Source organism: Catharus ustulatus, chromosome 21 (assembly GCF_009819885.2).
Source record: "Catharus ustulatus isolate bCatUst1 chromosome 21, bCatUst1.pri.v2, whole genome shotgun sequence".
NCBI classification, from domain to species: domain Eukaryota; kingdom Metazoa; phylum Chordata; class Aves; order Passeriformes; family Turdidae; genus Catharus; species Catharus ustulatus.
In genome coordinates, this window is record NC_046241.1 from 9,196,756 (window position 1) to 9,209,361 (window position 12,606).

The following is a 12,606-nucleotide window of genomic DNA, read 5'->3' on the forward strand; positions in this document are numbered from 1 at the left end:
CCACAGAAAAACAGTGACTTTGAAAAAACCCCACTTTTTAATTGTACATCAGACATATTAATTACAACTTGGGTATAACAAGAGTTGCTTACAAGCAGCAACCTGAACTCAGAAATCAGAAGGTGCACAGAGTTGTTATAATCTCTATTACAGCGAATGCAAAATATACTCTGCAACAAAAATACTTTTAGAGGCTCCACATTCAATTCTCTGCAAGAAGCCAGGAGAGGAGGAGAGGGGACAGAGAGGGAGCAGAGAGGAGCCAGGGCCACATCCTGTGGGTGCTTCCACAAGTGTGATGTGCATTGGCACAGCCCACAGGCACTGCCCTGCCCAGCCCTGGCACAGCTCTTGGCAGCCCCTTGGAAGGGCTCCATAGGCACTGAGAAAGGGAAATATTTGAAGAGATCCCTCAAGGACAAAGCTAAGGCAGGACAGGGAGTTCTGCAGCTGCTGGATCCCTCTCTGCCAGGGATGGGGGGACCTGGCAGCTCCTCTCCCAAAAGGACAGGGACACTCTGCTGCAGATGAGATCCCACAAGCACAGGTAGGGCAGGACAGGGTCTGCTGCTGGACAGGACCCCACAGCCCAGCATGGCCCACCCATCCCATGGGACAGCCACAGTGGGATGGGAGAGAGATGAGGAGGACATTTAAAATATATATCTCTCTCTCTAAAAGAAAAAAATCTAACACCTCTATCTGATATTGGAATCTTTTTTAAAAACTGCTCTGCTCCTGCCCAAGCTGGCAGTATTGCTTTGTTAAAGGAGGGGGCTGCTCCTCCTCTCCTGCAGACAAGTCAAGCCCAGTGCTCACAAACATCACCACGAGAGAGGCACAGCCACGAGGTCACAGGGGTGGCCACAGGGACCCTGGTACAGCCCCTTCCCCCTGCCCCCACTGCCCTCTTCAGCCTTTTTTGGTTTGTCTGCTGGTTTGGCACATTTGGGATGAAGATTCCTGTAGAAACAAAGGCCTTGGGCTCCAGTCTGTGAAGTGCCCATGGTGGTTTTAAGGCAAAGGAGGATTTTTTGGACGATCTCTTCCAAGATCATGATTGTCAGAACAGGGAAATGAAGCTGGTGCAGCACCACACACAGTCCAGGTTGTGGGGTGAGAGCACATCTGTCCCATAGCTGCAACAGCCACGTGTGGGCTCCTTTGGGAGCATTTTCATCTCATATAAAACAAACCACATTCCTTTAATTGATTGATTCAGGATCTTCTTCTTCGGGATGAGGTGGGAAACCCCAAGAGCTGCCGTGGGCACAGGGACGAGCCCAGGGATGAGGAGGGGTTGGTGTTTTGGCAGCAGGAGCCCCTCGAGGCTGCTCAGCCAGGCTGGGACACCGGGATGAGCCGGGCTGGGAGCAGGGTGTGGGGTTCCCCCCAAGCAGCTGCTCCAGCTGTGCCAGGGGAACCCTCCTGGAAGGTGCTCATTGCTCTGAGCACCCCCAGGCTCCATCACTGCATAAACACAGCCAAGGAATTAAAAACTGTTAACATTAAAAAACCAGAGTGTCAGGGCTTCAGGTTTCACTCCTGGGCAGCGCTGCCGGCCTGGGCGCTGCCTCCACCCGCCGGGACTGCCGGGGGGAGGCACCAGCACCTCTCCTCTGCCCCACGGGCTTCCCCAGCTTCCCTCTCCTCTGCTTTGGCTCCGGGAGAGGCTCCGGGGCTGGCGGGGCTCAGTAGGGGGTGGTGCCTTCCCACTCCACCAGGTACTGCACCTTCCCCTCCAGCGTCACCCGCCGTGCCAGCACCTGGTACTTCTCCCCGCACACCAGCCGGCCCGCGGCCCCGAAGTAGCTGCTGATGGAGGACTTGAGGTGGGACAGCGAGGAATCGTCCTCGCTGATGCTCTCGAAGGTGTGGCTGTCGATGCCGTCGTCGGGGCGGTCGGGGCCGGCCGCTGCCTCGCTGCCCTCGGGGGTGGCCCGGGCCAGCTCGCCCCCTCTCCTCTTGGCCCCCGAGGCGTAGGCTGGCACCGCCAGTTTGCGCTTGCGGCTGCCCACGGTCCTGCGGCTGCCGGGGAGGGCACGGGGCAGGAGTGAGGGCAGCACCCAAAGGTGCCCCCCACTTCGTGCTGGCTTCTGCAGGGAGCACCTCGGGAATTTGGGGGAGCCAAAGAATCGGCGGCTCCGATCCTGCACATGCAGCAAGAGCCGCTCCGGGACCCCCAGCCCGTTTTGGGACACAGGGAGGAAAAGCTCCCCAGGGTGGGACATGAAGAGGGGAGACACAGGCCCTCGCCCCCCTGGCCATGCCACCAGGACCCCTCCAGAAGGGGGCAAGGGGCACAGTCCTCACCTGGACTCGTAGGAGAGGCTCGTGGTGGCCGAGCCTGAGGTGCTGGTGGCATCTGTGGAGTCCACATCCGATAGGAAAGTCTGTCCTGAGCTGGCACTGTGGACGGGATAGGGTGGGATGGGACAGGCTGGGATGCAGCATCACCCCCAGCCTGGCACAAGCAGCACCCCTGGCCCTCCCACAGCCCTGCTCCAGCTGCACAGACCTCTTCAGGCTCTGGATCTCATCCAGCGTGAAGTCGAAGATGCTGGCCAGGTGGTGGTTGGTGCTCCAGGCCGAGGTGAAGTCGCTCTGTCACAAGAACAAGCTCACTCCTCACTGCCTGGCACAGGGGTGCTGCCCACACCCCACCACAGCACCCTCTGCCCTGGGCTGGGCACTCAACACTCCCCAGAGCTCCCCAGGAGCTCTCCCTGCCCGCGGGAGTGGGGGAAACGTGCGGGCAGCCCCAGGGCTGGGCTGGACAGTGACCCGGGGCTGGGCTGTGCCCCAGGGCTGGACAGTGACCCGGGGCTGAGCTGTGCCCCAGGGTTGGGCTCTGCCCCGCGGCTGCCAAACCGCAGGCTGGCAGCAGAGAGGAGGGGTGAAGGACTCACGCTGGGAATGGCATCCTCCAGCAGGAACTTGGCCCTCTTGCGCCGCGCTCGCCGTTTCTGCTGCTGGAGCTGCCGCGGCAGGAGGCTGCAAACAGGGCATGAGAGGGGCACGGACAGCGGGGGCTGCTGCGGGAACGTCCGGGGCAGCGGGGCCACTCACCTGTCCTTATGGGCATATTTGCTTTTCCCCCCCTTCTTCAGCTCCCAGGAGCTGCTCTCGCCCTCGCCGGGGGTTTTCTCCGGCAGCACCTTGCTGGGGGGGTTCGGGGGGACGCGGATCCGCAGGCGGAAGATGCATTTCTTCTTTTTTATCTCCTTCCCACACAGAAACCTGGGAGGCGGAGGGCAGGGGACAGCGCTCAGCCAGGCTGGAGAGGGAGCATCCTGCATCCCTCCCCGAGGCCGGGACTCACCTGCTCTTGTAGCTGTTGAGGGCGTTGAGGAGGTGGGGGCCGCGCTCTGAGATGGGGGTGCCCGTGAGCTGCGGGACAGGGGCAGGCAGGGCTCAGTGCCCGCTGTGGTTATACAAAATCCAAACAGACGGGGGAACCCGAACTCCGGCTCTCGGGCCCTGCCCAAGCCGGGGAGGGAGGGAGGGAGCCAAGGGCTGGCAGAACCACCCCGCTCTCCCTCGGGGAGCAGCCCTGTCCTGCCCCAGGACAGGTTTCCAACACGCCTCGGTGTGAGCGCTTCTCCCAGCTCTAGCTCCCGCTGGGAAAGGTGTCGGGTGTGACCCTCCAACAAGGGAAATCCCAGCAGAGGAAGGGGATTGAGCTCCATGCTGAGTGCTGCACAGGCTGGGGTTACATTCCTCACTCTCCAGCCCCAGCCCGGGGTGTGTTTGTACCTTCCCGAGCTGCAGAGGGTCCCAGTGGTGGTTCACGAAGGCCAAGATCTCCTCGAAGTCAAAGTACTTCTTCTTACTCTGCACACCCAGGTTGTAGAGGGCCAGATGAACGATGTCCACCCTGCAGCAAAGAGGGGTCAGCAGCCCTGGCAGGATGGTGCCACCGCCATGCCCTGCTCTGGCAGTGCCACCACAGCTCCCAAACCCACACTGGACCCTTCCCACCCTTCACAGGGGGAGCAGCCCAGCCCAGAGCTGGATCCCAGCTGATGGCACAGCCAGGACAGCATCCCTGGAGCTTTGGGGAGAGGTGGGACACTGCCTGCAGCTGGGGGAAAACCCAAACACACAATCCTAGAATGCCTTGTGTTGAAAGGGAACTTAAAACTCATCCAGTCCTGCACCCTGCCATGGGCAGGAGCACCTTCCACTAGACCAGGTTGCTCCAAGCCCCATCCAGCCAGGTCTTGAACACTTCCAGGGATGGTGTCCCAGAGCCACCTGGGCACATTCCAAATTTCACATTCTGTTTCTTACCATCTCAAGGGCAGGCGCTTGATGTATTCTGGTCCCTGGTTGCACACAGAGCAGAAAAACACATAGAACCTGGAAAACATCAGGGGAAATGCTGGGAGTGAGGATCATCCTACAGCCATGCAGGGCCAGGGATGGGCCAGCTGGGACAGTGCCAGCAGTGACAGCAAGGCCAGGAGGAGTGGGGCTGTGTGGGACAGGGCCATGATCCATGGGAGTGTCAGATGGATCAGGGACACACAGCTGGGATGAGCCCCCCTGGGTAGGCATCTCAGCAAAGCCCAGAGGGGTCATACCTGTCCCCAAACATCATGGGGTCATACCTGTCCCCAAACATCACGGGGTCATACCTGTCCCCAAACATCACAGGGTCATACCTGTCTCCAAACATCATGGGGTCATACCTGTCCCCAAACATCATGGGGTCATACCTGTCCCCAAACATCACAGGGTCATACCTGTCCCCAAACATCACGGGGTCATACCTGTCCCCAAACATCACAGGGTCATACCTGTCCCCAAACATCACAGGGTCATACCTGTCCCCAAACATCATGGGGTCGCTGAGGCACTGGGTACAGGCTTCGTGGAACCACTGCCGGCAGCGGTAGCACTGCAGCATCTTCAGGTACCACCTGGGCGGGGACAGAGGTGACAGTGAGGGCAGCGTGTGGCAGCCACTGCCCCAGTCCCCCCTCAGACACAGATCCCCAGGCAGGGAGAGAAATCTGTCCCTAGCTGGTGTTTCTGCTGCAAGCACAGACCCAGACGTGGGGAGCAAAGCCGCTGCCCCTGGGCAGTGCCGGGATCAACATCCCCGCCCTGATCCCATCTTTCTTTTCCCCACAAACCCATCCTGACACCCGGGCAGGGCCTTACTCTCCGGGGCCCCCGCAGTAGCAGTAGCACTGCTGCTGGTTGGTGCGGTGTGGGGAGTCCCACTCCAGCAGCTCGGGGTTGTAGGACAGCACCATCTTCACGGCTTGCAGCGTCCTGGCGATGGCTCCTTTCTTCAGGGCACCCCCTTTCTGTGGGACACGCGGGGACGGGGTCAGCACAGCCCCCCGGGCACTTGTCCTGCCCGGAACCCGGGGCAGCCCCACTCACCCGCACGGCCAGAGCGAAAATGCAGCGGCGGCAGAACCACGGCGTCCCCAGCGGGCCCTCGCCGCCGCTCGCCACCGGGATGTGGCACTGCTGGTGATAACCTGGGGAGGGCTCGGGGTCAGCCCCGCGGGGCGGCCCCACCACAGCCCGGGGTGGGCACGGCGGGGACCGGGGTGCGACGGCCACACTCACCCAGCCCGCACTTCCCGCAGATGAGGATTTCGTTCCTGGGGCCCGACTTCTTCCCCAGGCAGATGCTGCACTTGGGCTCCTCTCCCGGGACACCGGCTGTGGGTGACAGAGGTGGCACAGCCACGTCCCCGTGCTGCTGGGGAAGGTTCCAGAGCACGGGAAAGGGAGGCTGGGACAACACTTACCATGCTGGATGTCCTTCCAGAGGACCCAGTACTTGGAGTTATCCTCAAAGGTGACGAGGCAGCTCTGCTTGGAGCCGCTCACCTGCCGGAACAGAGCGGGAAGAACGGTGGAGGGTCAGCTCCCATTCCAGCACTTCCCTGTTTCCCTTGGGACCTGATCCTGTCTCTCGGGGCTGCGGGCGTGACACCCCGGGGCAGGATCAGCCCAAAATGCCCTGCTGTCGAAAGACACATCGCAGCCAGGCCAGCACCCCCCGAGCCAGGGAACGGCCCCGGCTGGGCTGGCACTGAGCCCATTTGGGTTCCCCCGCTCCCCGGGGCTGCCCGCGTTACCCTCTTGATCTTGCCGAGGTAGTAGAGCCCGTCTGTCCAGCGGCACAGCACGTACTGCCCCTCGCTCAGCCGGACCATCAGCTCCCGGCAGCCGCTGCCCCTCCGCGCCGATCCCGCGGCGTGCTGGGCACGGCCCGGTGCCGCGTACACATCGCGGATCTGCGGCTGCAGCTCCGAGCTCTCCATCAGCGCAGCCTGCAGGGGACACACACGCTGTCACCTCCCGGCACAGCCGGCCCCAGCATCCCGGAGCGTTTTGCCTGGGAGGATCGAGGCTGGAGGTGGCTCAGCCCCACCAGCAGGGGCTCAGGACACCGCAGAACTGAGCCGAAAGTTCCTTTCCACGAAATCCAGGGAGCAGCCAAAACCTCTGCTGCTGGTGAACGAGAGGGAATTAACCCCCGAGAGACTCCCTCTGCACTGGGACACGCCACAAGTCCCCACGGTTCGGTTTTGGGAAGGGGCACACAAAGAATAAAAGTTTTAAATTTACTCTGATTTTAAAATCACAATTTCCGCGCAGTTTTGTGGGCTCCCAAAGCACCGGGACTGCTGCAGGAGCAGGGATGTGCCAGCACCACCCACGGCGAGCGAACCCGGGCGGCCAAATGTCACCGCCACGAGGTTTGGGGTGCAGGAGGCAAAGAAACCACGCAGAGCAGAGCTGCGATCCCGAAGGAAACGCTTTGGAAGGGACTTTCCTCCCCTTGGCGCTCCCGTCACGGCCACACGTGTCCCCTCATGGCACCACGCGTGTCGCGGCGCCGCGGATCGCCCCCTCTGCCCGGCCCCTGCCATCCCGCTCCCCGAGAGCCCCGGGACAGGCACAGCGATCGCACCCACGGCAGAGCCCGGAGCTCACGAGCCGCGACCCGTCCGGGCAGCGGCACCGCCGGTCCCGCGTGGGAGCGCGTCCGAGCGCTCGGCTCCGCGCCCCGGGGTCCCGCACGCCCCGCGCCTCCCGCAGCTCCCCCCGCCGCTCCCGCAGCTCCGCGCTCTGCCCCGGCCCCCCGCACACGTGTGGGAGCGCCCACGCCGCTCCCGTGCCGGGCAGCGGGACCGGAGCGTCCGCTCGGGTCCCCCGGCCCCGGTGGCACCTGCCGGGGTGGCCGCGGGCAGCCCCGAGCGGCGGCCGCGGCCCCGCCGCCATTGGCTCATTCAAAGGCGGCCGCGGCGCCGTCTGTCTGTCTGTCTGTCTGTCCGTCTGTCCGTCCGCCCGCCCGCCCGTCCCGCCCGCGGTGCCCGGAGCGCGGGGCCGGGGCCGCCCTTACCGCGGAGCGCTCAGCGGGCGCTCGGGGCGCGGGCCCGGGGGGCTGCGGGGCGCGGCGGGGGCCGGGCGCGGGGCGCCATCTTCCCGCGCTTCCCCCGCGCTCCCGCCGGCATTGACGTCCCGGTTATGCAATTAGCGGGGCCGCCCCCGCCGCCTCCCACGGCTCCGGTCCCACCGCAGCGCAGCGCATCCCCGCGGCACCCACCGGCACCGCACGGGCCGGACCGGCACGGCACGGCACGGCACGGCAGCCAGCGGCACCGAGCGAACCGCGCGGACCGAACCGGACCGGACTGGCATCGACCCACGGGTGTGACACGGAGCGGCAGCGACCGGACTGGCACCGACCCACCGGCAGCGACCGACGGGCACGGGCTGGCATCGATAAGAACCGAGTGGACCGGACTGGCAGGGCACATCCCGGCTCGGCACATCCCGGTTCTGCACATCCCGGCTCGGCACATCCCGGCCCGGCACATCCCGGCTCGGCCCTGCCCGGTGCTCCGGAGAGCGCAGACGGCATCCCCAGGGCCAGGACGGGGCACCCAGGGTCGGCCACGCACCCACCGCCCGTGGAGAGGCAGCGTCACCCTCTGCCACACGCGGGACGTCCCCGCCTGTCCCCCCGAGCCGTGGCTGCAGCCAGGAAAGGCTCCCCCGGTGCCCCGGGTGGGATGCGGGAGGGGTGGGATGCGGGCAGTGCCTGCTCAGCGTTGTCCCGGCACGGAACGACCTGTGCTCGCCGGGATTCCTGGAAGCGGGAGCAGCCTTTCAGCCTTTCTCTGAATCTCACAGAGAAAATCAATCGCTGTAAAAACGCTTCTGTCTGTGCCAAGAAGAAATGTGTAGGATTTGCTGTTTGTTGGAAAGGCATCCTGAAAAAGCAATGTTTTCCAGGCTGCTCGGGCCATAGGGAGCTGATTCCCAGAGCCGGGTCTGGGCCAAGCGTGAGCAGAGTCCGCACGGTTTTCCTGCCCGTGATGGATGAGCTCCTGCAGCACCAGGCTCAGAACACACGTGCAACTAAACCTGAGCTGCGAGTGAGCAGCTCCCGGGCACTGGGGGTGAGCGGCACGGGCTGAGCCTCCCTTCAACACCCGGCACTTGGGAATCATTTATTGCATCATTGGGAATCATTGATTAAATCAAAGTTCCCCATAAAATACTGGTGTCAGAGCGCTCCTTGTGATGCTGCACCTGCGGAGGGGACGGGAAAGGGGATTCGTGTGTCCTGTGTGCCCTGTGTGTCATCTGTGACGTGTGCCATGTGTGCCACGCTGTGCCCTGTGTGCCGTGTGTGACAAGTGTGACCAGTGTGCCCTGTGTGCCGTGTGTGTGCCGTGTGTGCCATGCCATGTGTGTGCTCTGTGTGCCATCTGTGACAAGTGTGACAAGTGTGCCATGTGTGTGCTCTCTGTGCCCTGTGTGCCGTGTGTGTGCCACGTGTGACAAGTGTGTGTTCTCTGCGCCATGTGTGCCATGTGTGACAAGTGTGACAAGTGTGACAAGTGTGATAAGTGTGCTCTGTGTGCCGTGTGTGTGCCGTGTGTGCCGTGCCATGTGTGCCATGTGTGTGCTCTGTGTGCCATCTGTGACAAGTGTGACATGTGTGTGCTCTCTGTGCCGTGTGTGCCATGTGTGCCATGTGTGACAAGTGTGATAAGTGTGCTGTATGTGCCACCTGTGATGTGTGCCATGTGTGTGCCATGCCGTGCCCTGTGTGCCATCTGTGATGTGTGCCATGAGTGCCACGTGTGCCCTGTGTGCCATCTGTGATGTGTGCCATGTGTGTGCCATGCCGTGCCATGCCGTGCCACGCCGTGCCACGCTGTCCCACATCCCCACCCAGCGCCGGGCCCCATCTCGCCGTGAGTCACGCCGGGATAAGTGTGAGTCACCTCAGGACTAAAATACAAATAACCCCTGCCCCCCTCGGAGAGCCCCGCTCCTCGCTCCGTGCTCGGGGCTGCTGCCTGTGCCCCAAACCCCGGGGGTGCCGCAGTCCCGGACCGCGTTCCTGTCCCCGAGGGGCCGGGAGCTGCACCCTCCTCCGGCCCCAGAGCTGATGTTTGCAGCGCGCCGCTTGCTCGCCGCAGGAATGCGGATGGTGTGACACGGAAATCAAGCGCTGGATCGAGTTCACCGGGGGTGTACGCAGGGAGAACCTGACTGAAACCCTTCCGCACCCACAGAGAGCACGGCAACATTGCGCTGGGACAAAAGTCTCAAACAAAAGTGAAAAAAAAAGCTGAATTTGAGATGTATCCTGTATTTTCTAACCAGAATGAAGCAGCATGATTACAGCAACATAAACCAGATTTAACTCTGGTTTCTTTGCAGGTGCTTCTGTCACAGCATCCAGCGAGCCCGGCGACAGATCGCACTGCAGGGAGCTGCTGGGTGCTGCCCTTCTCCTCTTCCTCATCTTCCTTCCTCCTTCTCCTTTTCCCTCTCTTCATCCTCCTCTTCCTCCCCTGCACACCCACCTCTCCATCCCCTCTGTCCCATCTCTGGCTCTGTGGGGCGGTGGCCCCTGGCCGGTGCTGTGACAGCAGCTGGGCACATCTTTGGCACCCGAGGCTCTCTGTGCTGGGACAGGGCAGGAGCTCCCGGCCCTTAAAAGCAGATTATTCTGTAAGGAAGGGAAGAGAAAGGAACGGGAGCCCCAAAATGATGCAAAGCTGAGGGCAGCAACCCCACACCCCCCCAGGCTCCTTCCCCGCTGTGGAATTCCCAAACAAAACCAACTTTTGCAGAAGGATTTCAATGAAACCCCGCGTAGTTAACTACTCTAAACTCCCTATTTTTTTCCTTAAAAACTTTTAATTGCTGCCCCACAGCCCGCACTGGCCGGCCGGGGCGGTTCTTTGCTGCTCGCCCCAGGATGGAGCAGAGCTGCGGAGCGTGCAGGGGGAGCAGCTCCTCTGCTGCTTTGAAAACTGCCCAGAAATCGCTGCAGCCTCTTTTCACAGTGTTTTTCTTTCTTTGAAAACAGGAGTGGGAGGAGGGGTTGGATGTTGGCGTGTAGCCTTGGAGACCGAAGGCGAGGAATATTGAATGGAAAGCCAAACACGGACTCCAGGCCTGGCGTGGAGCTCGGCTCGGGCTGGCCCGGAGCTCCCAGCGCTGCCCCCTCAGCCGGATCAATCGGACACAGCCCTGACGAGAGATGCGGCTCCCAAAAGTTCCTCATTCCCCTTCTCTTCCCTCTTCTCTTCCCGATCATCTCTTCACTGAAGCCCCCGGCTGACCAACACCACCACGTGCAAGGTTTGAGTTCTTTCCCTGTCCTGAACAGCGGCTTATAAGCCAAAAATTTGCCTGTTTTATTTTTTTTCAGCTTTATTAGTCCATTAAAAAATACGATTTTCCCTCCAAACCTTGTCCGGGATTATTTCAGCCCATCGCAGCTGTAGGAGCAGTTTGAGTCTTTGCCAACCTGGCCATTAAACACGGAGCAAACGCTGCTGATTGAATTCCCTCGAATTCTCCGTGATTTTTCTGCATCCGTTGGTTTCATCTAGACAAAAAGAAAAAAATAAAAAATCACACAGAAATGATTTGCTGGATCAGAGAGCTCTCGATACCGCCCCGATTCCAGCTCCTTTGGGTGTCATCCCTTCCCAGCCGAGATGGGAAGCAGGAGATGAAAATCAGGAGCCCGTTCCAGGCAGAGCCGGGCTGGGAGCGGAGCCCCACGCCTGGAAAGCGGCTCCGTGGATTCCTCCAGCTCCGGCCGGGGCTGGCAGGGACACCCCGAGCTCCTGGAGCCCTTCCCGGGGATGGAAATGCCCTCGGAGCAGAGCCGGGGTCCGAGGGGTGGCTGCGGAGGGGATCAGAGCAGCTCCAGCCGGGATTGGGGCTGTGCCTCGGGAAGGGAGCGCGGGGCATTGGGTTTCGTGTCTGTTTGTTTAGCATGGATTTCATCCATATCCGTCTCTTTTTTTATTATTTTTTTTTTAGCTGAGCTCTCTCTGTGGCTCTGTTGAAGAGCCTGGAAGTGCTCTCCCAGCTGGGCAGGTTTGGGGGAAGTACCCAGAGATGTTCTGGGCATTTCTGCAGCTCCTGAGCACGGCTCCAAAAGGATCTTCCTTCCCCAGAAAGAAGGAAAGAAAAAATCAAGGAAGAAAAGAGCAGCACAACTCAGCTGTTTCTATAACAAATCCTCATCATCACATCTCCAAACTGCTCAGTTCCCTTTCTGACAGCGAAAATAACACCAAACCTTGCTTAAGTTAGTGAGCTTTATTTAGGAAATAAATAAAATCATAAGAAAATGAGCATGGTTGTAATAAATACAGAGCTTGTCAAAGTGATACAGACAGGAAAAGCATCATATATCCAGATAAATTACTCCAGTGTGGTGACAGGGGCTGGCACATTGCTGGAAAAATCACCTTCTGTCCCTGAAAGAACATTTGAAAGATGGAATAGAGGAAAAGACACACTGAATATCCAGTTCATTCCCAAACAAGCTTTGATAAATGTTTGTTTATGGGGTGGGTGTTTTTGAAATGTGATGCTTTATCACGACTAATTATTTTAAAGGCTGCTGCCAAGACAGAAGTGAGAGATTTTGCACACATCCAGACAGTCCCAGGCTTGTCTTGCTTATATTTAAAAAAATTATTAATTCCTTCCCTCTATTGGAAAACCCAGAAAGAATAAAACAATTTCCAGCAGTCATTTGTATTTTAGCATGCAAGAAAACTTAAACATCAGAGCACATTAAGAAAAAAAAAAATTAAAATCAATAATTTCTAATGAGTTGAAGGTCCTTGAAGTGCCTTGAAGGTCTAGGGAGTGACTGGACACTAAAGCAGAGCTCTGAGGGGGCCTTGACCTGCCTGGAGCAGAACTCTGGCCCTCCCAGAATCCCAATGGAAATCCTAGAGGCAATTCCCCCAAGGCACAGTGTAACCTGGTCCCTGTCCGCAACACAACATCTCCTTCCAGAGCACATAAAGAGAGGTCTGGAATAAACAGCAAGAAATCAATCCCCAGGGTAAGGGACTGCAGCCACCAGTGCTGGCATGGGCAAGCACAGAGACACCAGAGCCAGCCTCGGGGGAAGGAATCTGCTCCTGCTCAATCTGCTCCTGCTCAATCTGCCCCTGCTCAATCTGCCCCTGCTCCTGCTGGGGAGCAGCCAAAAATCCCCCCGGGGCTGCCAGGCACAGCAGTGGGACAGAGCTCACCCCACAGGAGCTGCCCTGGCTGGGGATGGCA

General features: G+C 60.0%; 1 protein-coding gene and 1 long non-coding RNA gene across 2 annotated transcripts; one reads left to right on the forward strand and one right to left on the reverse strand.

The window, feature by feature from the left end:
* Window positions 1-14: 14 nt before the first annotated feature.
* PHF19 (PHD finger protein 19) lies at window positions 15-7,396 on the reverse strand. The gene is made up of 15 exons (XM_033077585.1): window positions 7,379-7,396; window positions 6,108-6,302; window positions 5,775-5,856; window positions 5,590-5,685; window positions 5,398-5,498; window positions 5,170-5,318; window positions 4,830-4,925; window positions 4,294-4,362; window positions 3,757-3,877; window positions 3,323-3,390; window positions 3,070-3,240; window positions 2,910-2,994; window positions 2,519-2,604; window positions 2,314-2,409; window positions 15-2,028 (listed from the first exon to the last, which is right to left on the reverse strand). Exons 2-15 carry the CDS (start codon window positions 6,291-6,293, stop codon window positions 1,692-1,694), a joined length of 1,743 nt encoding a protein of 580 aa, XP_032933476.1. The 5' UTR covers window positions 6,294-6,302; window positions 7,379-7,396; the 3' UTR covers window positions 15-1,691.
* Window positions 7,397-9,138: 1,742 nt separating this feature from the next.
* LOC117005845 lies at window positions 9,139-11,657 on the forward strand. The gene is made up of 2 exons (XR_004419885.1): window positions 9,139-10,647; window positions 11,341-11,657. It is a non-coding gene; the product is annotated as an uncharacterized LOC117005845 (long non-coding RNA).
* Window positions 11,658-12,606: the final 949 nt, after the last annotated feature.

What these genes read in the sequence shown, in the direction of transcription:
- PHF19 (XM_033077585.1), bottom strand. Translation starts at nt 6,293, where the DNA reads ATGGAGAGCTCGGAGCTGCAGCCGCAGATCCGCGATGTGTACGCGGCA. An exon ending in TTTTCGCTCTGGCCGTGCGG is followed by an intron (nt 5,319 to 5,397) that starts GTGAGTGGGGCT and finishes CGTGTCCCACAG; the next exon opens with AAAGGGGGTGCCCTGAAGAA. An exon ending in CTCAACAGCTACAAGAGCAG is followed by an intron (nt 3,241 to 3,322) that starts GTGAGTCCCGGC and finishes TCCGCCTCCCAG; the next exon opens with GTTTCTGTGTGGGAAGGAGA.